At 42.5% G+C, this 24,604-nt stretch overlaps 1 protein-coding gene across 1 annotated transcript in view; it reads left to right on the plus strand.

Moving 5' to 3' along the window:
* Window positions 1-22,900, plus strand: part of LOC311010890 (multiple PDZ domain protein) — a 40,274-nt gene extending 17,374 nt beyond the window's left edge. Inside the window, exons 20-44 of the mRNA XM_084005533.1 lie at window positions 481-679; window positions 5,011-5,325; window positions 7,138-7,302; window positions 7,870-8,047; window positions 9,397-9,507; window positions 9,804-9,869; window positions 10,191-10,259; window positions 10,786-10,879; window positions 11,835-12,043; window positions 12,440-12,531; window positions 12,641-12,770; window positions 12,941-13,033; window positions 14,259-14,333; window positions 14,424-14,756; window positions 14,983-15,066; window positions 15,838-16,031; window positions 17,271-17,418; window positions 17,537-17,608; window positions 17,838-17,934; window positions 18,098-18,141; window positions 18,335-18,457; window positions 18,937-19,041; window positions 19,520-19,605; window positions 20,915-21,038; window positions 21,497-22,900. Of these exons, the coding sequence (XP_083861659.1) occupies window positions 481-679; window positions 5,011-5,325; window positions 7,138-7,302; window positions 7,870-8,047; window positions 9,397-9,507; window positions 9,804-9,869; window positions 10,191-10,259; window positions 10,786-10,879; window positions 11,835-12,043; window positions 12,440-12,531; window positions 12,641-12,770; window positions 12,941-13,033; window positions 14,259-14,333; window positions 14,424-14,756; window positions 14,983-15,066; window positions 15,838-16,031; window positions 17,271-17,418; window positions 17,537-17,608; window positions 17,838-17,934; window positions 18,098-18,141; window positions 18,335-18,457; window positions 18,937-19,041; window positions 19,520-19,605; window positions 20,915-21,038; window positions 21,497-21,643 (3,353 nt within the window). The 3' untranslated portion in view covers window positions 21,644-22,900. The remainder of the gene's footprint in view (window positions 1-480; window positions 680-5,010; window positions 5,326-7,137; window positions 7,303-7,869; window positions 8,048-9,396; window positions 9,508-9,803; window positions 9,870-10,190; window positions 10,260-10,785; window positions 10,880-11,834; window positions 12,044-12,439; window positions 12,532-12,640; window positions 12,771-12,940; window positions 13,034-14,258; window positions 14,334-14,423; window positions 14,757-14,982; window positions 15,067-15,837; window positions 16,032-17,270; window positions 17,419-17,536; window positions 17,609-17,837; window positions 17,935-18,097; window positions 18,142-18,334; window positions 18,458-18,936; window positions 19,042-19,519; window positions 19,606-20,914; window positions 21,039-21,496) is intronic.
* Window positions 22,901-24,604: the final 1,704 nt, after the last annotated feature.

Below are 24,604 nucleotides of genomic sequence, written 5' to 3' on the forward strand. Positions count from 1 at the left end.
TGTGTGTGTGTGCACGAGGTGTGTGTGTGTGCTCGAGGTGTGTGTGGGTGGGTGGCTGTGTGTGTGTGTGTGTGTGTGTGTGTGTGTGATGGCTGATTTACCTGCTCCTGCCTGTTTGCATTAATGAAGTGTTTGTGTAATCCGCCTAGTGTCTGATTTGATAATGCCAAAGTCAGGTGTTAGTGCGACTGGCATGTGCTAGCCCTCCGGTCACCTGTGCCCCGTGGCCCCATGTGGCCGTGTGATCGCGCGGCGGAGGATGCCGTGTTCATGTCAAGCATGTGTAGCCGTGTTTGTGTGCTAATCTGCCTAGCGTCTGCCTTGATTATGCTGATTATGCCGCCGTTGGGTGTTTGTTTCGCCGACTTGTCTTGTCTGTTTGGCGTGCGTTCAGAGTGGCCTTAGCCAACCGCCCCACTCACCTGTGCCCATGTGTGTGTGTGTGTGTGTGTGTGTGTGTGTGTTTGTGCGTGTTGGCAGGGATGTCGGTGAGCGCTATCAAGGACGGCTCAGGCGTGCTGGTGCGCAGCGTGGTCCAGGGGGGCTCCGTTAGCCAGGATGGCAGGCTGGGGGTGGGTGACGCCATCCTGGCCCTCAACGGAGAGCCTACCTCCAATCTGACCAACGCCAGGGCCAGAGCCGTGCTCCGCAGACACTCTGTCACCGGGCCAGAGATGAGGTGAGGAGCCCAGTCGCTGTCCAACAGCATCACAACACGTACCTAGCTTTTGTTCAGGGCTGAAAATAAAGGACAGGTGATTCTCACTGATCCTGCAAATCATGGTGGAGCTCACACAACTCTATGAAAGCTCTTACAGACACTTCAAAGTTTTCTCTCTGCATCACCTGCTCTCAATAATCCTCAGCCTGTAGCCAGGAACACTGGGGGGCTGGATGTGCGTCACCCTCTTCACAAAGGCTCAAGTGCTGCTTCACATTTCTGAACTGCTGTGGAGAGAGAGACCTCTGACGTGCAGCATGCCATCAAATGTAGTCACAGCAGTGCATGTTTTTCTAACTTTGACAGGAGGAGGTCAGAATTTCCTGCAGTTTTTGGGGTCTTTTTTTAGCAAAAAATCAAAGCAAAAACATGACTTTAACGTAATTATTATGGGCAGCTTTTCTGTATGCAGAGCTGTTACAACACAAGGCCTTTTTCACATCATGGTGGCAGTAGCAGCACAAGTGGGACTGGAAATAAAGCTGCCATCAGTAATTTCACTATTTCCTCTTGTGCTTTTGCTGCTGTGTCATATCAGATTGTCTTCTGTGACAAAGGCCTGACTTTTACCCATTTAGATCACATTCCTGGTCACATTGTGCACCTATTTAACATTATGCTGACAAAAATCTTTTTTGATTGCTTTTTTCTTCTTGGAAAACAAAATATGACACATGCTTACATCAGCGAGGACCAAACCAATTTCAACCAATAATATCACGGACATCCACCCATCAATCAATCTGCAACTTCGACTTGGCACAGAGCCGGAGAAGGTCGTGAGCTAATCTTTTCAACGATCAAATCAAATGCCTCCCAAGGTTATGTCCCGCCTGCCGGTCCTGTTTCACTCAGAAACACGTCGCCATTGGCCGGATCTAGAGCCGGTGTTAGGTTTGTCCATTCTGGGCTACTGTAGAAACGTGGTGGTGCTACTTGGAGGACTCTGTGAAAAGGAACCACTCTGTATTTAGATATTAACAGCTCATTCTAAAGGAAAAAAAAAAAAACGGAAGAAAACTATTATATATAATACTTATTAATATCACTAAATCTGTTGAATTGCTACACTGTTCCTTAAAGGACTGGGGTTTTCTGTTATTTTGACTAATTAGATTGACTATGTTGGATTCAGAAGAGGTCTGATCAGGCCCAAGTTAAATGTATGACATAAAGGAAACAGGATTTTATTTAAATATATATTTTTTATGGTGTTCTTCAGTATCAAATTGTACATCATTACAGACACAGATCGCCATGACCGCGGCTTCAGTTTCTCTAGAATATTGGGTTCATCTTCATCTGCCCTATTCTAAATATTTACTCGCTAGACAAACGTCCTCTTGGACTCAACAATGAACTGATTAGATTTTGGTGGTCAAAGGTCACTGTGACCTCACGTCCGACCCATTTTCTCCAATATCTCAGGAACGCCCAAAGGGATTTCTTTTTTTCAGATTTGGCACAAACATCAATTTAGACTGAAAGTTGAACCGATTAGAATTTAGTGGTCAAAGGTCAATTCGACCTCACAAAACACGTTTTTGGCTATAACTCGAGAATTGATTTGTGAATTATGACAATGTCACACAAAAGTCTAACTTGTCCTTTGGGCCAGACCTAAACTACAACATGAAGGTTATTGTAGTTTAAGAATAAATTACTCTATAACGATGATATTATCATCTTCCTTATCTCTGTATATAATCCATCGTGAATAAAAAAATAGATGTAAAAATAGTGCTGTGCATTGTGGTAATTATTCTCAAACATGAATATTGTAGGCCATAATAAAGCTTGTTATAATGCTTCACATTATCTGGGGCCTAACAATGGGCCCGACATATGACACATTCCAGTTATAGCATCAAAGTAGGACACGTGTGGCATGTTTAAAAGCTAACCGCTTCCAGTTAGTTATTATATTCATATAAGCTTTCCCTCGTGTCATAGTTTAAACATGTACTTTGCTTGAAAAAGGAGAAAGCCAGAGTTCTCAGTTTAGAGAATGTGGATCTCCTTTGGGTTTTACAGAGAACAATCAACCACTGGAAGGAAAAAAATAGCAATTGAAGCGCTCACATTTTCTAGATCTACCCAGATCTTGCCTGCGTGACTCAAACAAGTATTATGTTCATCATAAATAGAAAAATGTGCTCATCGTCACACCTATGACTTTTCCTACACGTCGCCCCGTGTAAATGATCTCGTCTCACTTTGGATCTTCATCGCCGCCTTGTTTTCCGACGCTGCAATCATCGTTGACTGAGGCGCCGCGGTCATGTTAAATTAGATTAGATGATGAAATTTTAAAGATTGCCTGAGGGGCAATTGGGAAAATTATTACTTGTTCTAACATCAGCAGATATGGCTCCACATGCGACGGTGCTTGTTTGACTGATTGGAGATCAGCCCCACCTCCACCACCGTGCTGCCCTATAAAACACCCACTGTCTCTCTCTCTCTCTCTCTCTCTCTCTCTCTCTCTCTCTCTCTCAACCTCGCTGTCTTTTCTTCCCTCTACCTTTTGCTTTTGCACACTCACTCACTAACACACACACATACACACCCCTTTCAATGGTCTAACCTCCAATAACACCTTTTTCCTGCTATGCGAAATATCTCTGAATAATTCATCCCTCATCTCACCTTGAACAGCGTGCTTCTGAATAAAAGAGTGTTTTAAAGCGCCTCTCATAGATGCGCACCACAATACACACACACACACATCTAAACACACACTCACGCATGCATTGTGTCTTTCTCTATCACTCGCACACACACACACTCTCTCGCTGCCTCCTCCTGACAGCACTAGAGACAAACTAGTGGAGTAGAGTGGAGGCAGATGAGTTGCTTTGGCAGCCTCAGAATGAGAGCGACGAGAGAAGGGTGAGGGCTCGTCACTATCAAACCGCCTCTTTTGAGACACGACAGGCTGTCCGCATGGCTCAGTCACAACAGCTTAGTGCCCGAGACCTCCATATTCAATCTGCCACCGTGAGGAGGAAGTGGCTCTTTGGGCGGATTCAAAACGGCGCATCTATCGGTGGCGTCGCGCAAGAGTGGAAGTAGGAGGAGGAGGAGGGGGAGCTTTAATGACGTCCTTGACACTTTACTTCCATGACATTGTTTACGCCGCAGCTTAGATGGATCCGGGCTGATGCAAGACACGTTTTGAACTTTTTATTTTTTATTTTTTATTAATCACAAATGCAAAGTCAAAAAAATCTAATCTTTTCATCTTGTATCAGCTGCAGCACAACCGGTGTAAGTGGAGTGCATCTTAAATTTCAGAGCGCTTAAAAACATCTGACATGAAAGGAAGCAGCCTATTGATTGCTTTACAGGTCTGCAATATAAAAAACAAATCTGCATCATTAACTGCTTATTGATTAATGGTGGTTTATTTTGATATTTTGATTAGAGATATTTTGCCTGATTGATGAGTCTGACAAGCTGAAGTTAAAACCTAAACATTTAATATGTATTGTAGTGATTAACGAGCAAACGGCTCTCGGTCAACCTCAAGGTGACAACAAGAAAGCAGGATGGCACCACACCTGGCCAACAACTTAACTTTTGTACAGAGCCAAGCTGACTGGCTGCTTGTTGATGCTGCATATTTACAGTACAGACACGAGAGTGGTGTCAATCTTTTCATCTAATTCTTTAAACAATAACATTTCATTATTCCCTCTTTCCATGACAGAGATAACAACAAAAGATCTCTGACAGGTGTGTCTGTGATGGAATCCCCCACTGACGGGCTGTAAGGCTTTACACTTCATTCTGTCTGGTTAAAAAAAAAAAAATCAAACTTAACCCAAGCTGTCTGCCTGCCGGAGGTTCAGCAGTGTGTGTACTGGTGGGTGTGTTAGCTGTTAGCAGTTAGCCAAACACACTGTCAAAAACAGTGAGTGCACTAAAGACCCCTACCCGCCAGGCGCCGGTTAAGAGTAGAGAGTGAGGCGTCAGCAGGCAGTCAGTGGCAGAATAAAACAGGCAATAAAAGGTGTTTTCAGAAAGGTGTGAGTCTCGGCATCCACAAGAGGTCCTTAAGCCCAAAACATGATGCAGTTTGCTGCAGCAGAAAGTGAGCCTAGCTGTGAAACACAGAGGTGCACACACACTAACTCATAGACGGACAAACATATAATAATAATAATAATAATAATAATTATACATCTATATGTATCTCTATGGAAACCTATTTATTAGTCATGTGCAGATGTGATGTTTAGCCTGATGGGAGTCATATTTAACATGTTTTCACCCTGCCTCCTCAGCATAACCTACGTCCCGGCCCATCAGGTGGATCATTACCGGACCCGCCTGTGTTTACCCCCTCTGGCCTCCGTCGTAGCAGACAGCGCCTCATCCCCACCCACCCCACCGACGCCATCTCCAGAACCGATACCGGCCCGATCCCCTGGTCCGGTCAGAGCTGCGGCTCAGACTCCACCTTCCTCCGCCCTCAAACCCATTGCCTCGGTCAAATTTAAAGCGGCAGCTCCGGATCCAGCGGCGGTCAGAGCGTCATCTACAGCTGCAGTCAAAGTCCCAGCCCTGGTCCCCACCATCACCCTGGCCCCAGATTCAAGGTAACGTAAGGTCCAGAGAGTCTCAGTCTACTATTTATGGTCACCTAATCCCAACTCAGGCCCCAGAGTGCAAGATAAACCTGTCTCAGGGTTTATTAGACTTCAAGGCTCCAGCTCTTTATTACATGTTGATGTGTTTGCTGCATAAAACACAGTTTGCAGAATTCACACTTTGACATGCATTCAATAAATTCTGCCACGTTGCGGGTTTGGCGTGTTTGACCTTTTGATTTTTATAGCCGCCGCGGTTTTTATTACTGCAACACATCACACATTTCACTTCCCCAGCAGCTTAAGTCATACTAATGATCTGAGTTATTATCTGACACGTTAATTAAAAGAAACAACGGGTTTCAGTGTGTGCGGCCGGCTCAGTTTGAGCCTCTTCCAGTCCGAATTTGCTCGTCCCCGTTCTCCTCTGAGGTAAAGGCAAAAGCTTCCCCGAATGTTGAATCTCTGAGTTATATTTAGCTGTTCGCTTATGGATCTCAGTGCTGACTGTCAGCGAAAATGAATTGTCTCGCTTCCGTCTATCCGTGCTTTCCCTCCGTCTCTGTGCCGCTGCCTCTCCACCGCCTCCCTCACTCCCATTTCTCTCTGCTGCCTTTTCTTCACTCTTATCTTCCAATACGTCCTCTTTTGTCTCTTTCTCCGTCGTACTTCTGTCTTGACTCCACGTGTCTACATCTCTCATCTCTCTGGTCTTTGTCTCTTTACCTCGTTCTCCTCTCCTCCCTGCCTTGGTCCTACCCCCCTCTCCTGGCCGCTCTCTTTCAGCCCTGGTGGAACCATTTGTTCTGCCCTCTTCTGTAGCTTAACTGGCTATAGGCTCCTGCTGCGCAGATAGCACCACTATCACTCACCTCCATGGGCTTATTACAGCCCTCCACCGTTAAATATATTCATGAAAAATTCTCTCCTTCTCTACCTCTTTCTTTCTCTCTCTCTCTCTCTCTCTCTCTCTCTCTCTCTCTCTCTCACACACACACACACACACACACACGTACACACACATATAAAGTGTATGTATACCGAGATACACATTTTGATATAAAGACACACACACACACACGTTCTGTAAAGACACTACTTTGCTGTGAACTCGCTGGCAGAAAATGTGTGTTTCCACATCTATTTGCAACTAAAGCAGTGTATCTTCTCAAGGCCTGCCATTATATATCGCCATTGGTCACGAGTCAAAGTGTGTCCGGGGCCGCAACTAACAATTATTTTCATTTTGTATGAGTCTTTCAATATTTTTTTCGATTCATCGGTGAGTTGTTTGGCCAAATGTCTTTTTGACCACATCTGAAATATATAGATTTTTTCTGTCACAGGTGAGTGACAAAACCAGAACATGTTCACATGTAGAAGCTGGAGAAGATTTTTTTCAAACCAATTAATCAATTATCAAAATAGTTGCGGTCGATACGTTGTTATCCACAGCAGTGCTGCGGGTATTATGCAGTCAGATGCGATTGAAGTCACAGGGCTGAAACAAATGGTTATTTCCACAAAGGATTAATTAAAATAATGTTTTTCGAGTCTAAAACCTGAAGATATATTATATATTGACAGAAAACAGAGTACAACAAATCCTCACATCTGAGAGGCTGGAATTAAAAAATATTGCCAGCCAAATTTCTGTCAATTGACTGATTGAACGATTAATTGAATGCATTATCAAACTCATGAAGAATATTCTGACATATTGAAGAGAGGCAGTGAAGCACATGATCATCAGGTTTTCCATCGAATGTCACGCATTCATTTAGTATGTTTTCTGTTTTCATGTTCTGTTGTCGCCATCAGCTGGCAGATTCCAAAATCTCTCCCTGACAAGACGAAGGAGCAAAGGAAAGCAGATGGAGTTATTGTGGAGGAGAAGAAGGACAGGATCAGTGAGGTGGAGATAAAGGTGGACGGAGAGGAGGAGCTTCATTCTCATAGCACAGTGTCTTGGGATCAACCCAGAAGGTTAGTGAATCAGTGGTAGAAGTAACAATGGGGCTTTTTTTACCCATTAGATTTTATTCAGATTTTATTCAGATTTTCTGCCTTTTTTCCCCCAAAAAATCTGCCCATGATGCCCTTTATCCTCTCCCTGCCAGAGAAGGCTTAACAAAATCCTGGTGTGATGAGGTTATGTTCACAGCAGGGGGAGAACAGCACAGCAAGCAGCACACTCAACACGCTCATAATTCTTAGACCCAGAGAAACTGACTACTTTCACAACCTGTATTTAGCACATTTCTGACTGCACCCTCCATGGATACAGCACATAAGTGGCCCTGCATGCAAAGACCACCTTCTGTGTGGCTCACTCTCACGTAGAATATTCTATTATCTTGACTTTAATCTTAGAAAGCCCTCAGCAGCAGATAGAGACGTGTTCAAAAAAGCACAGCCATTGGATTTATCTTAGGCCACGTAGGTTCCCGTCAGGCATACAGAGGGCATTTGTGCATCATCACCGTGCCCATAAAGGATTTCCAGCTCTACGGTATGTGAGGATGTTCCCAGTATCCTGCTTTGTGTTTCCAGTGTGCGGCTGACGAGAGCGGCGGGCCAGTCCCTTGGTATCAGCATAATGGGAGGCCGAGGCATGGGCCGGAGACTGAGCAGTGGCGAAATGATGAGGGGAGTCTTCATCAAGCACATCAGCCCCGACAGCCCGGCAGCACATAATGGCACCCTCCGGACCGGAGACAGGATACTGGAGGTGTGTGTGTGTGTGTGCGTGTGTGTGCCTGTGTGTGTGTGTGTGTGTGTGTGTGTCTTGATGATGCCTGCATATACCATAGACGAGCCTGTGAGTGGTAGAGAGACTGGGAAATGGCAACCACGGGATTTTGTGCGTTTGCTACACAAGCATGTGTTCACACACTGTGTAATGGATTCTGTGTGTGTGTGTGTGTGTGTGTGTGTGTGTGTGTGTCCACATCACGTAGCTGATGATTTGATGATAATGTTTTACAGTAATGAACAATCGTGTTGCCTAAATAAGCAGAAAATCCCTCTCAGCTCTGTTGTCATTATACAATACAGGATTGTTCCTCCTCCATATTTTAGGTGCAATAGTTTTATACAGGCAGATAAAGTGCACACTGTAATTTGTCAATGCACCTTACTGAGTCTCGCCCACACATATCTATATCTGAGCAACTATAAAGTGGAAATCTGTGAGAAGAGATTCATTTAATCCTAATTCTCTGACTCATTTTATTGAGCACTATTTAACCATTATCAGATTTTGCCGTATGGTTTCTAATAAGGTAGGTCTGTCATATCTGTGGCTGTATTCTATATGAATGTTGTGTTGTGGGTGAATGAGCAGGGCTGCTTGAACCCTCTGAGACCCTCAGAATTGCATGAACTGTGTATGACTTGAAAGGTGAGACTTGTGGATCAAATGAGCCCAATTGCATTAATATTTAGTGTTCGTCCCCAAAGTAGCCACTTCACTTTGTTTTAAAAAACTTGATCACTGTATAAAATGACCTGCTGTGACCTCTCAGATAGTCCCACCCTCATGAAACCTTTCAACCACAAACCAGAGGCCAAGGATATTTGCAAGGTGTATGGCTTCATCAGGTGGTTTCTGAAGAGATACCTAATGACAGCCTGACTTCTTCTATGGTGTTAATCAAGGTCTTGGTATGTTAATGTGGTATTTTGGAGGCATCTTTTAATCATTTCTTTTAGCAATTCTCGAGTGGTTAAAAACAAAAGTTGAAAAAATAAATTGTCGACTTATGAGAGATAATAGAGTTTGGGGATGGCTGTATTCTTCAATCATAATTTTCCTAAACCCCTTCACCCTTTTTATAATTTATATTCATTATTTATTATTTCTGATTTAAGACTAGATCAACTTGACACATACTGCTGAGCTGCATCTCCTATGAATCCCTGGATCCTCAGCTTTTAGATGATGTACACCCCTTCTACTGTTGACCTGCTATCTCCCCCTAAACATCCCTCGCCTCCCCCTAAAAAGGACAGAAACGGGTCTATGTGGGTCTCTAAGATATTGTTCAATACCTGGTTGTGTGTGTTGACTTGGCCAAGGTGTGTGGTGTGGACCTGAGAGATGCCAGCCATGAGCAGGCGGTGGAGGCCATCCGCAGGGCGGGAGACTCGGTGGTCTTCGTGGTCCAGTCTGGACAACACAGATCTCAGGTACTGACACTCAGAACCTCCCCCCCAAAAAAACCTACTACTGTCGTAGATATACACCGTGCAATCTATATTCAGGTATACGCATACATTACATAGCATAGGATTTGAGTCCCTCGGCACTCCAGATTGTTTCAGACAGAGTCTCGATACTCAAAGAACGCAGTGTGGGAGTTTGAAGTGTAACAGTGGTCTTGGTCTATACAGTATATACATGGCGTGTTGGATGCATCATTTGAAGCAGTCTGTTTCAAAGTCCTATAGAAGTTCATCCCTCTTCTCTGGTGTTTCACCCACAGTCCCCGATGCTCGCCAACCATGAGAGACTCGCTACAACACCGCAGTCCAACTCACACAGCGGCAAGGTAACACGCGTCTGCTCCGCACTGCTGTTTTCTCTTTTAGAAATAAATAAGGTGTTAAAAAGTAGATAGTATAGGAAATTATATCAGCAGTGGCTACTTTATTTAGTGTTTTTAAAGGTCGTGTCCACAACTTTTAGACAAGCTGTGAAATCACTTCCTCAGTCTCTGTTCCCACTCAGTTGCTGATGTATGGCTGTAGAGTAGAGAGAATGTTATGTTATCCATAGAGTGGTGAGTCATTAACACCTACGTGGTATTTTTGGGTTTGTGGTGCTGATGTGTACAGAACTACTTTATCTGTGTTTCCCCTCATGATCGTAGGAAGCAGAGAGTCTCAGTCTGTTCCTTAGTCTCTCCCCAACAAACCCCTTCACTCCCACCCCCTTTAAGGTTGGTACACCAGTGTGTGTGTGTGTGTGTGTGTGTGTGTGTGTGTGTGTGTGTGTGTGTGTGCGTGTGCTATCATGGTTATGCAGCATCTTAAAAGCAGCCGTGCATTAGCATTTGCACTAAGCCAACTTCCAAAAACTTAATTAACGTGCATATTTGTAGATAGAACCCCTCGTAGTTCAAAGTCCCTCGCAGCTACCTTGTTTGTTTAAACCCTTTGTTTTTTTCTTCGGTGGAGATGCATAACTCTCTAAATAGACAGCGCCTCCGTTTGAAGTTATGTTTCCACTCACTTGTAAGTCGGTTACAAAATAATGCATGATTCTGGTCATCTTTCATGTTATTTTTAGCTGACATTAAAACTGTATTCATTAATTCATCCTGTTCGTCAGTTTTTTTTTTCCTTCCCTCCCCAATGCTACATCTAGCACACTGGAGAAGCCTCAGGGGCAGTCCAACTCAAGCCTGAAGGACCCCTGAGGCATCTCCAACTCCGCCTGTTCAATAATGCAAAACTTCTCCCCAGGTACCTTCGCCGACATCCGATAGGACGGATCGGAGGAGCCCTGTTACCGTCGCGGCACCAATCGCGGCTGAGGATAAGGGCGACACCGGCAGGAGTAAGTCTGCATCATAAAGAAGATCCTTTAAAGCCCCCTGGAATTGGAGCCGTGTTGGGATTTTAGTGCAGGTCACGTGACGCCCTCCGGCTCGGAGAGACTTTACACTATGAGCTCTTGTTAGAAAAGAATGAGCTATAACACTCAAATAAATAAATAAAAAGTCTCACACACATAGATATTACTCTTTGAACGTGTTTCAAGGTCCGTTATTTGAAAGCCATGAAGAGGTTTCATTCAATGCTGGAGCGAGGCGGTTTCACTGCTATTCACATTAGTCATTCACACCTCGGCCTTTGCTTTTCTTTATGCACAACGAGTATTAAAAATGCCCTATAGGGTTCTGTTGTAAACAAACAATAAAATGGCACTACTAACATCCTGGAATCACTTTACATTTTGTTAAGAGACAAATAATTGTATTGTGTCACAGATAAAACAAACATCATTCTTAGTGAACAACCCTTTTAGTGAAAAACAATCAATCTTAAATATGACTCTAAATATAGGGTCTACCTGCATAAATAAAGATAAATATTTAAAGAAGATAATCATTTCTGCATCTTGTATTTTTTAAATCCGGCTATATGTTTCACTCCTCTACCATGAGGCCGAGCTAGACAGCTTTTTCAAGTCACTCGTGATGATATTTATCCAGATAATGGAAATTCACCAAGATTAATTTATTGTGAGGGTTTTTTATTGTAATCTACCTTAAAATCATGTATTGCCCCATCCCTAGTCTTGACGCTTATGTTAATCTAAGTCACGTTAATATTTATGCACACACACACGGATGTAGACATGCACACAGACAAAATTGCAGCATCTCACAGAAGCTCCTTTTCAGGTCATAACATGTAGCATTCCACACTTAATTAATTAATTATTAATATACTTTGTTTTGCTTACCTATTAGCTCATCCTCCTCCCTGTTAACTCTCCTCTCCCCCAGAAAAGATGCTCCAGCGTTACGGCAGCTTATCTGGGAAGCTCCATATGATTGAGCTGGAGAAGGACCTGGCGGCTCGCGGCCTTGGAATCACCCTTTCTGGGTCCAAGGACGGTTCCAGGGCCCGCATGAGCGTCCACGTGGCGGAGATAGACCCTCAAGGACCTGCTGGATTAGATGGGAGGATACGGGTTGGAGACGAGCTGCTGGAGGTACGGAGGAAAGTGAACGGAGAGCAGCATTCGGTTAGGAGGGTTGCGATTAACAGATGGGAGAGTTTTTTAGGGGGGACAAGAAGGGTTGGAGTCCTAGAGAGAGACAAAATATCAGAGTTAAAATTGAGAGCAGCTGAACGAGCAGTGGGTTGTGGGTGGGAGTCATGAATGAGTAGAGAGCGTTGAGGGCCTGCGCCGTAGATTTATCAGACAAATTAGCATTTGAAGGGTGGTTGGTGTTGGGCTGGATTCTTCCCATGAGCCACAGTGTAAGAGAGACGATGAGGAGAGGGCTGAGGGGGAGGAGGGGAGGCAGGAGAAGATAGCACAGAACTGTGTGGAGGTGGATAGGATAAAGATCGGTGAGGAGACAGCACATCGTTTGTCTTCCAGATCAATGGCCAGATCTTGTACGGCCGGAGTCACCAAAACGCCTCCACCATCATCAATAACGCCCCGTCTCACGTCAAGATCATCCTCATCAGGTAACAGCCAGAGTGGCGTTTGCGTTTCTGTCGGACTCTAATTAAACAGGGTACAGGTGTTGGATGAGCAGCTCAGGGATGATCACAGATTTTGGTTTTGTTTTACAAGGAATAAAGCAGCTTTGGGTCAAACGGCACACAGATCCACAGCGGAGCGCGACGACACGGTTGACTCCCGGACGAACTCTGCAGAGACAAGACGCCTGTCCGGAGACCTCCAGCACGTCATCCCACCTCAGGTGCCATAACTTGAGTAAATCAAGGCACTACAATGATAGCAGACTCTTATTGTAGCACTGATACAAGAGAAATTACGATGGCCTTCTCACATCGTTGTAAATGTGATATTAGCTATTATTTGCGTCACTAAAGAGTTTTTTTTTCCTACTTATTTTTTATCTCACTCCAGGATCACAAAGGTCTTGGCCTCTGCCGGGCAGAGGGGGAGTCCAAGGAAGGGCCAGTGGTCAGGTCCCTGATCCAGCACGGCACTGCCAGTAAGGTGTGACATCACCAGTAGCATCACCATAACCTTCAACCTCCCTCATCAATAACATTAGTCCATTTTGTAGCCGACATAATATTACTGTATTTCAACCATAGAAATAAAAATTTGACTAGAAGAAAATAAAGTGGTGATTACGGTGAGTTGTAGTGATCGCTGCTGCGGGAAGAGAGCGGGCACTGCCCAGGGGACGGATGGCTGCTAGGTAGTTAGCTATGTAGTTAGATATGTAGTTAGCTAGGTAGTTAGCTAGGTAGTTAGCTAGGTAGCGGCTTGGAAGTGAGGGACCTTTAGACCCAGCACTGCCGCCGTTCACCAGCTCATTTTCTGTAACCAGTGTTTTAATAAAAAACAGCAGAATTTGCAAGCTAGCAAACTAGCCTGCTGTGCGCTAGTTAGCTAGCTAGCTTGCTAATTCCACTGCTTTAATGTTACACTTGTTAAAGAATATGAGCCAAACAAAGTTGTCACACACCTGACAATACCAATGTACTCATTTACGCTGTCTCTCTTCATACCTGATAACAATACTACTCCACTGCTAGTTGTTACTGCAAAACCTCCAACTTGCCATAAGTTGGTTTATTTTATACAAAAAAAATGGCCCGTTACAATGGTCGCTGTGGAAACAGCACATGCAAAAATGGCCGCCCCGACCATCCTGCTATGTTGACTTGAATGGGAATGTATTTTTGCTCCTATTTTATTTCTGTTATCTCAACCAATTCAGTGGCATTTGTTCATCTTATAGTGTGCATCCTCATCACATGCTAATTTATTATGATTTTGCAATCGAGTAAACCCTGTAGACGCATTAAGGTGTAACCAGCCAGTAAAAGTGGAGCTAATTTTAAAAAACGTTATCGATTGATCTTATCTGCCAAAAATAATATTTTCCTCTGAGAAGTAGTATAAAGTAATGGAAGAGAGAGAAAAAGAGGTGTGGATGCACATACACATGCAGCTGTGAATAATGATGTGATGGCTCTCACCTCTTGGTATTTCTGTTAATATTTCAACCATAATAACCTTGAGATAATGGTTGCCATGTTCTCGAGTGATGTCGTCATGTACTAATATGCTTTCATGTAGGGCTCCAGGCAATAGTTATATTCAGATATTTATCCAGAGGGCGCATTTGATTTTTAATCTCACTTCCTCTACATCCTTCTGCTGTACATTTTTTGCGTATCTTCCATTATAATTGTCTGTCTGGGTGCAGGATGGCAGGATAAAGGCTGGAGACAGAACCATAGCGGTGGCTGAGAAACCTGTGGCAGGACTGTCAGCGGCCAAGGTACACACACACACACACACACACACACACACACACACACAAGGTCAAGCCTATTTGACATTTTCTGACTCACCTGTCTTCTCTATTCAGGTGTCCAATTTGATTCTCAAACAGCGGGTCACCGCCAATCGCTCCATCAGCGGCTCAGAGAATCCCTCCTCCTCCTCCTCCTCTTCTTCTCTCCCGACATCTGTTTCCCATCCGTGCCCTCTCTCTCCTGCCTCTGTCCCCGTCTCCTCCTATTCATCACTCAATGCCATGCAGACCTCTCCCACCGGGCACTCTGATTGGCTAGGATCGGCTCCAACAACTTCCGATCCCCTGTTCTGCCCAGTTGTGCCTGGCATGGAAACCACCATAGAGTTTTGTAAAGGAAATGTGGGCCTGGGCCTCAGCATCGTAGGAGGATGTGACACTCTGCTGGTGAGAGCAGCCAACTGATATTTGACATCAACATTTCATTTAACATTTTATCCAACCTGCATAATGCTGAATAATTAGACACTACAGGTTTGTGTGTGTTTTCTGAAGATGCATCCGCACAGGCATTGTTAGTGATAGTGGTGATGCTGTATTTTCAAATACTAAGTAGCTCAATGTTGATTACATTTAGCTGCATTGGATTGTGTTTTGTGTTTTTCTCCACTAGGGGGCAGTAATAATCCATGAAGTAAATGATGGAGGAGCAGGACAGAGAGATGGAAGGCTGCAGGCTGGAGACCATATATTAGAGGTATTATGGGCATTAATTTCACTGAACCAGTGACAGTTTTTACTGCCTTTCCAAATCTGCCGAGATTTGATAGCATTCCATTATAGTTAATCATACAACATAGGCAAATGAATAAAACTTTGGTCAAATTTAAGTATTTATTATTTAATTTTGGTGGTTGAAATAAAAGTTAAAGCTTGTATCTTTATACCATCACTGGCCAGTGAAAGCCAGGCATCTACATTTTCTTTATAAAATATGATAAATGTTGCTCAATTTATAATTTATTTATTTGTTAGAATAACACAGTTTAGTCAACATATCTTTGTTATGTTGTGCCAGTTTTCAAATTTGAAACTGCAAATCTGTGTCAAGATGTTCTAAAGTTATAAAATACAAACAACATAAAGTGATGCTGAAGTGATGACAAACCCTGCAGAGCAACAGAAACAAACTTTCAGTTCTGAAAACTGAAGCCAATGTAGAAGTGCCTTTATCTTGCATTCATTCCACTGGCCAGCAGGGGGAGACAGACAGACAGGCCGACAGGCAGACACATAGTCCACTTAATATAAACAGTCTACGAATAGGAAGTGACAAAATATTGTTGGTCCAAAGAAATAACTTGCTTGTTTATTAACGCCTTGGCCCTCAATGTATCCATTAATCACAATAATGCACTCCTGGACATTAGTTGATGTCACATCAATCTGCTGTTAATGACATATAAACCCAGTTACTCCTGACCTCCTCCATACAACTATGGCTTGCGTCTGTCTCCCTCCCTCCCAGGTAAATGGTATAGACCTGCGACAGGCAACTCACGACGAGGCCATTGGCGTGCTGCGGCTCACCACCCAGCGTGTTCGCCTGTGTGTCTTCAGGCACCAGGAGGCCTACCAGGAAGAGGACCTGTGGGACGTCTTCAGCCTGGAGCTGAGGCCCCGTCCTGGAGAGGGGATGGGGTTCACCACTGTGGGGAAGAGGTATATTCCTAATATCTGACATGGTGACACGGTCGTTCTAATCCTAGATTTGGCCCCCTAAAGCCTTTTGCAAGAGCAGTTTCCATATATGAGTTTGTATTCTGTCCCAGAGAATTTGCCTGGCAACTGTAAGTAGTAGGTAGTAAGTAGTTGAAGCTAGTTGGTTCGTTTGTCACGTTTCCAGCATGGCCGCTAGAAGGTTTTTTTTTATAGTCAGCAAACCCCAAAAACAATTAGACCTGCAGGAAGAGTTTGTGTTGATGTCTCAATGAAAAAGCACTTTACCAATCTTCAGTCTCTGGGTCGGATGGCCTACAATGTATATGTTATGGACATCTATAGATAAAGCCTCGTAACTCTCTCCAGCCCTGAACCTAATTCACAGGCTCGGTATGGGAGTTTAATGCATCATCATGCATTATAAAGCCTTTTATCAGGAAAAACACACATTCCCTCAAGGGGCTTTGCACCCTCACTTTGGATAAAGAAAAAGTCCCCTAAAAAACTCTTTCCTGGGGAAATGCAGAAAAAGAGCAAGTGACTTTTGAGTTGCTGCCAAAACTGTTTATTATCTGTGACACACTGGAAACTGGAAATGTATTGATAATATAATTAAAAACGGAATAAGATAATGTAATTTACAACCAGAGAAGGTTTTTTTACAAGATCATTAATTACAGATGCTACATTTATTGAATTGTTTTACATTTATTGCGTTTTAGTGATTACATTGTGGTTGTTACTTTCTGCGAGACTCAGTTGATTTATTGCCAAGAGTCTCTAGTTGTTATGTACACAGTGTTACATTACACCTTTGAATTTCTACTGTCAACATTTTAAATGTTTCTCGTTTTCTCATTTCCAATGTATCTGTACCCTCATTTGATAGTTTAATGTAGTGTCAGATTAGATTGATTACTTTCATACATTTTACGTTTTTTTGATCAAGGTATTTTCAAAAAGCAATGTTTACTCTTTTATTAATTCACCTATTTCAGAAAAAAAAAGATTAGTAACCATAATGTCATGGTTATATAATAATGAAATGTATTTTGTAACGATCAAACAGATAATTCAGAACAGGAAATGTAACAATAATTCAGAAGAAAAAAAGGTAATGGACACATGATTTGTACAATCAAGTGTGACGTTATGCAGGACAGCAGGAATACAGGTCACATAATTCAGTCTACAAGCATGGAGCAGACACAGGTTTTGACCTCAGTTTTCTTCCAACAGTAATGACACGGGCATCTTTGTGTCAGATATCGTCAGAGGAGGCGTAGCGGATTCGAATGGCAGGTTGTTGCTAGGTGACCAGATTCTGTCAATCAACGGGGAGGACGTCCGTGCAGCATCACAGGAACATGCACACATGCTTCTAAAGGTCAGACACATTCACACATACACAAACCAAGTCCATAAACAATGTAGATGTATATATATTTTTATTTATATATATGTTATGGAATCATCTTATGTGAAATGTGCATCTTTGCTGTCAGAGTTACAGTGAAGCGGTCCAACTGGAGGTGGCTAGATTCAAAGCCGGGCTTCAGTACTCACAGCAGAGCCAGGTAAGCTGTTTCCTGTGCCAATCTCTGTTTTATCATCTAAAATGTATGATGCTGTCAGCTGTTGAATCCATCTTTATGTTGTTTTGCTATGATTTGTATTGTATTGAGACTAATTCAGCTCACTCATTTCAATTATAAATTAAGTTGTAATTCAACTATTACTCTTTTGCACTATTTTAACAATAGTACTTTGTGAACCTAGGAGTACTTTAAGTTGTGTTTTATCCAGAGCGAAGACTCCGACTGTTCCACGCTGACCCCCTCAAGTGGATGTGATGCTTCTATCAGCCACCAGAGGGAGACAGATGACAAGACAGGGAGCTGCTGTGAGTTGGCCTAGTAAATACAGTTCATATATTGTATGTGCATGTTTATTGATATATTGGTGTTAATATATATTATATGTTATAAATAAGTATAAATATATACACACACACATATATGTTCAAGCTGATTATACAAGTGTATCTCTTTTTTCTCCTCCTACAGCATTTCAGGACTACCCCGACACCAGAAAAGTAACAATACAAAAGGTACGGCCTAACAGTTTGAAATAATATTATACTTGTCTTTATTAGTGCTCCACACTGTCTTGGAGAGACTGCAGCACTGTCATGTGAATCACCGGTATTGTCTAACAGGGTCTACCGTGTGTGTGTGTGTGTGTGTGTGTGTGTGTGTGTGTGTGTGTGTGTGTGTGTGTGTGTGTGTGTGGTATCACCACAGGGTCCAAGTGACTCCCTGGGCATCAGTGTTGCAGGAGGAGTGGGCAGTCCCCATGACAACGTACCTCTTTTTATTGCTACCATGGATACCAATGGACTGGCTGCCAAAACACAGCAATTACAGGTGGGAAGTGCCGATGTCTTTGTGCCTGTGTGTTTGTAATGCATTCATGACATTGTGGGGAGTCACCTTCTGCCTGAGGAGAAAGAAGTCAGCCCCCACATGGGTTTCATTTCAGTGCAACGACTTGATTTCACAGTTGAGGTTTGAATTCTGAATGTCTTATTAGCATATTTGTAATGTCCAGATTTCCAGATTTATAAGGATAAAGACAAATGATGCTGCCTTTCGGTGCATATCATAGGTTATACTGTATAAAAGGGACAACACAAAAATGTATAGCACAGGATGTCAAAATTAGAAATGCATTCAGTATGTACGTCCCAAATCTATATTAGTATCTAAAACAGTATCTAAAATAAAAAGAATAAAAGGTCATGGTTGGGTAAACGTTGGGGTTATTTTTGTCGTAGTAGAGGAGCGGGTGTTCCGTAAGTCAATAAAATGTCCTCACAAATAAACGGTGTGTACGTGTCAGTCAGACAGGAGACAGGATCCTCAGTATCAATGGTGTGTCCATGGAGGGAATGACTCAAGTCCAAGCTGGAGTCCTGTTGAAGAACGCCACCGGAACCATCAGGCTGCAGGTAACGTCACAGTGAGACATCCAGAAGTTCATATACAATGCACAATATGTCAGTGAGTTTTTGCTCAGTGAACCACATCCAGCCTCCTCTGGGGCATTAATACTTTGAGAAACTCACCGAGACATAATTAAATTCATGAAAACGGTCTTTAACAAGGACTAAAAATGAGATAGCTTCAGTCATCCCCTCATTATCAGCGTTTTGCACGGGAACACAAACCTTTAATTTGTAAATCTGACACTGATTCAGCCGTTTGTCTTCATGCTAATATGCCTCTGGAAAGACTTTTGTTGCGAGAGAGAGAAAAAAAAAGTATTTGTATGGAGCTGGATCTCAGTTGTTCTTGACAAGAACATTGTATGTTGAAAAAACAAAACATCAAAGGATTTTATATTTGTATTTCTCCACCACATTAGGAGGCATGACAGTGTTATTATAGCAGCGGGATATCAGACAGTGATGGTGTCAGTGTTTGTAGGTGGCAGCAGGATCTGGTGGGTGCAGCACAAAGGACCACAATGATGTCCAGCCCAGCAGCGCGCCCCGATTTCACAACAACCTCTGGTAAGAAACTGCTTCCTGACAGTCTCCCGCTGCGCTACCAATCATATTACTTTGGTTCCCTCCTGGTTTATTCACTGAATAAGGACAACGGCAGACCTCAGTTCCCTTGACGATAATGAGAATGTGCAGCCCCTATATGAGAAACGTTGGGACAAATGTGCTTTGGGGCAGAATGTTTCTCATGATTTGAATTTTGTGTTGTTTTTATTATATTCATTTCAGGCAATTTTCAGTTAGAAATACCCATTTCTTTGGGGGGGGGGGGGGGGGGGGTTAAGGGCCAGGAAAAGTGCCAGGGGCCCAACTATTTTTTGTATTTATAGAGCTTGGGATGCTTGAAATGTTACGCTTCAGAAACATGAAAATTGCAAAATGTCTGCAGTGGGCGGGGCCAACGTACTCCATAGCGCCACCCAAATGCAGCATTGGGATAAAGTTCTTCAGAAACATCAAACATTTCTTTTTTATGTCAGCCATGTTGGATTTTGTACATTAATGAAACCTTGCAACTATGTACCAACTAGTTACTACATCGATTGATATTGCAATTGGGCTTGTCGGCTCGATAGCGCCCCCTAATTTACTTTAGAATTGTTGAGGTTAGAGTATTGCCTGGAAACTCAAATAGATTTCCAAATGCATTAGAAGTGGTTAAAAATGTAATCGTATATAGGTCTTGGGTGTGGTAATGTCAACCTCCTACCTTTAAATGTGAAATTTGGTAGGCAGATGTAACATCCCTAGACATAAATATAAAAGCCATCTTGGAGCCATACCCTAAGTCTGATGATTTCCTATCTGTCCCAGATTATTACACAGGATGAGATGAGAGTCCTGGCCTTAAGGCATCTGCATGCCCATATTGAGCTACAGACCAACAGTACATTGCATGAACCAAGTTATAGGACATTTACATTCAGTGTTAAAATATGCCTTCATTTTAAATTATGAAAAAACATTTCATATTGAAAACTTCAGAATCTGCTAACTGACATTCTAGGAAAGAAAATTATGAATTGAAGCGGAACATTAATTACTTGTAAGGGTAATTATTTATAACCCTAATTTGTTTCTTATTTAAGAAGTTTGAGCAACCTTGTTACGAATATTACACTTCAGCTCTAAAAAGTGATAATTCTGGGTTTCTATCACATTTAATCACACAGTACGTGAGACATTTGCCTCTAGTTTCTCACCTAGTGTGTGTCAGGTGCGATGAGATACTTGGAGTTACACTCCCAGTATATTTCAATGGAGCGCTAGCATGCCCACAAACACACCTCCCAAGTTTTACATCCTGTTCCTGCAGTGCTCGCACGTACAAGACCATCACCCTGGAGAGAGGCTCCTCGGGCCTCGGCTTCAGCATCGTGGGAGGGTTCAGCAGCCCTCATGGAGACCTGCCGATCTACATCAAAACGGTGTTCAACAAGGTGAGAGAACGTCCTCCAGGGAAACATTCTACAACGGAAATCCTGGTTCGGAAAATCTCAGCACAGCATGATGTTCACTTATACTGGCCAAGTGTCTGTGTTCATATCCAGTAAGAGAATACTCTTACTTGTGTACTTTGAACACCACAAGTCTACGAGTTTACCAGTCAAATAGTCCAATTATATTGGAGAGAATGCAGACATTTCTATGGCCAATTTCTCCAAAACTAGGCAACTAAAATGATGTAGTTTTCGTCTATGGATAAACCGTCCCTTCAATGATCTAGCGTTTTAAATATCCTTTTTATATATGATATGTTTAACATAATTACATTTCGTCTGACATTTTATTTAAGTGGGATCAGTTTTCAGTCACATTTCCCCTCAGTAATGACAGCACTACTCTGTCTTCTGTGTACATGTGATGGTGTAAACGTACTAGTCTTTGTGCTCTGCAGGGGGCGGCCGTGGAGGACGGCAGGCTGAAACGTGGAGACCAGATCATTGCCGTGAACGGAGAATGTCTGGAGGGAGTGACTCACGCCGACGCCGTGGACATCCTCAAGAAGACCAAGGGGACTGTAGTGCTAACGGTACTCTCTTGAGACGCACAGCTCCATTGTTGTTAGATTTTTCCAAAGTAGCCCATGAAGTAATGCAGTTGCCTGCCGTAGCGCTGCCTCACACGGGGCACATGTGGACGGTGATGAAGCGGTATAGTTTTGTTTAAAATCAATAGAAGAGTAGATAGTGTTAGTGTAAATATATCTGGATTTGGTTTGGGAAGCTACCTCTAAGTGCAGCTGGGTGTGCCCATGTACACAGTTATAAAATCAATAGAAACTCATATTCCCGTGATTCAAACTAATGTGTTTATGTCATATGAATCTTCATATCCCCATCATATCTCTGTATTCACACAAACAGGATATATTTTAAAGCTACCAGATGCTCATAGAAACCAAAGCATCAAAGGCTTATATTAAATAAGCAGACTGGTGGTGATGTATTGTGTCCTAGTTATGACGTTCAAGGTATTTATAACATAGTTGTGCATTAATATACATCATCATGTCATGTAAACACGCTCATGAATAAATTACGGTCCTCAAAGCTTTGAATCTGCCGACCGTGCGTATGAATGCTTGAGAAGCATCTCTTAACACAGTGGGCCTCATTCACAAACGTGCATACGTGCAAATCTGTGTTTAAAATCCAGGATTCATCTTTATTATCTAAACTGAATCTATGCAGCAAACAAATTTAAAACTGCCTCGAGACACGCATACACACAAATGATGAAGACCCGGCCAACTTTCTTAAATGTGATGTGTTAAAATACACCTTTTAACTACATGCATCTCATATTAAAGCTTCTCTCATTAAAAAAGGCTGCAATAGAAAAACTACTTAATTTGGCCAAATGTATTAAACAACTATGACATTGAATTAGATGTAAAGGAGACCTCCCAGTGTGCGTAAAGTGGGACAGCGAACCATTTTTGAATGCAGTGAATGTGTTGTTTTTGAAAGGCTAAACACCAACCCATATTCGTTGGTTTGAGGCAGAATATTTCGTTAGATAAAAACATTTTTTGAGTTTTGCAACTTTGCAACGCTGTGGAATCATCGTATTAATGTCACTGAGATAATATTAGTGTAGTCAAATTTTTATCTTCGCAGAAATACAGATTTACCAGAATGAATAGACGTGCAAAAAAGGTGCACAGAATTCAAATGACATAATGAAAGAAGCTTCAAACTATTCAAATTGAACAAAATACAATTATAAAATTTGCTGGATGTCATCACTGTAACCCTCATTTCTGGGACATGTCCCACTTACGGATGTTTGTCCAATAATTGCGGTGAGTCTCTGGCAGGTCAGATGATCCTTGTTCTCCACCTGTTTCCTTATTTTTGATCTGCTCTGTTATTCTTTTTTTTCACGCTTAAACTGTAGTATCAAACAATTTCTTCTTCCTTGGTTTGTGGACTACGTACGCTTTTGAAGCCTCGAGTTCAGCCTCAAGTTTTTCCCGTCGCCATCTTGGATTTTTGCATCCAGTGAAGGAAGTGACCATATTTGGACTGCTGAAGAGCAAAGGGTGAATCTGACGATCAAAGTGTAAGAGTTGCACCCCGAACAGCAAGCTTACTGCATCTGGCACCTATAGTGTGAAGGTATTAGCTTCTAAAGTTAGCTTCCATAATTCAAGGTAAACTTTACAGCTATTCAAGTCATCTTAGTGGCTAATTGTGTTGGTAGCATTGTACCGACGGTAAAGAGGCCCTGGTAGCGACCTTTTAATCACAAAGTAGCCATGCCCTGAAGCTCTTTCTGACCAGTATTGCCCCCTGATGGCCAGGAGAGAGAATGCAAGTTTAAAGGCATTTTCACATTGGCTTCACATTTCAGAACCGAGGGTTGCCACCTGCTCATTTCCCGCCTGCTCACTTCCCAGGCCTTTTATTTAATCCTCGTCATCGTTGTGGTAACGTTTGCTTTTTTGCCTTCAACCTTTTTTCTCAATTTCCTCAGGACCTTTTTTGAGGGCCTTCGTCTTTTAAAACAATCTCACTGCTTTCTCCACCATAAACCTCTTAGGGCACCAGTCTGTCAATTCAGAACGATTCTTTGGTGGCAAGAAGTTAAGAATCCGACGGTAATTTTGTGTGCATGGCATCACATTTCTAGGCACATATTAGTGAATGAGGCCCAGTGTCACATGTATTTACTAGTCCCGTCTTCTACTGTGATCAACTCCTCAGACCCAAAACATGCCAAGTGCTTCTGCCAATCTTTTGTATGGCAATAAGCTTTTAGGACGTTTGCTTCGTAAGACCGTTCTGCTTTTACTCTTTGTTCTATTCTGACCATTAAAAGTGTGTCATGGCTGCTTGAATAATGTATTTCATATATGTAATACTTATCATATCAGTGCGCTTTATTTACCAATTTGTTATTTATCACTGTTTTCATAATCTGTAGCTATCAGTTGTCTTTTAGGAGGTGTTGATATAGTGCAATCTTAATTTAGAAACCTTGTGTTTTATATGTATTTATACTGTGATATTTATGCTCACTTCAGTGATTTATGATATTTGGTTATTGTCAGTAGTCCTCCTTGTATAACATTGTGTTACTGAATGTACTGTGAGTATTAAATGTTCATTTGTTAGAGTTTGGTAAACAAAACTTTTTTTTGTAGTTCACTTCTGTTGTTGTGCTTCCTTCCTTCCTTCCTGTTGTATCTCTGTGTAGAATGTTGCAGTGGAACGAGCAGCCACCTTAAATATGGTCAAAATCTTTTTCTCGATGCTCTTCGCTGCCTCTCTGGAATAACGCTGAGTCAGATAAGCTTGTGGATAACACATTGTTTGACTTCCAAATCCTACAGACGCAGACCAGAAAGAAAAGAATTCTTTGGGATAATCTCAGATTCCTCAACTGTTTAATGAGGACGTCTGTGCCCACAGTTACGTTTTTAAGGAGAGATGCTTTCTTCTTTTTTCCTTTCATATTTTTGCATCTATTTCCAAACCAATGAACTGAATTTTTCCAT

Source organism: Eutrigla gurnardus (genome assembly GCF_963514095.1).
Source record: "Eutrigla gurnardus genome assembly, chromosome: 3".
Lineage (NCBI taxonomy): Eukaryota > Metazoa > Chordata > Actinopteri > Perciformes > Triglidae > Eutrigla > Eutrigla gurnardus.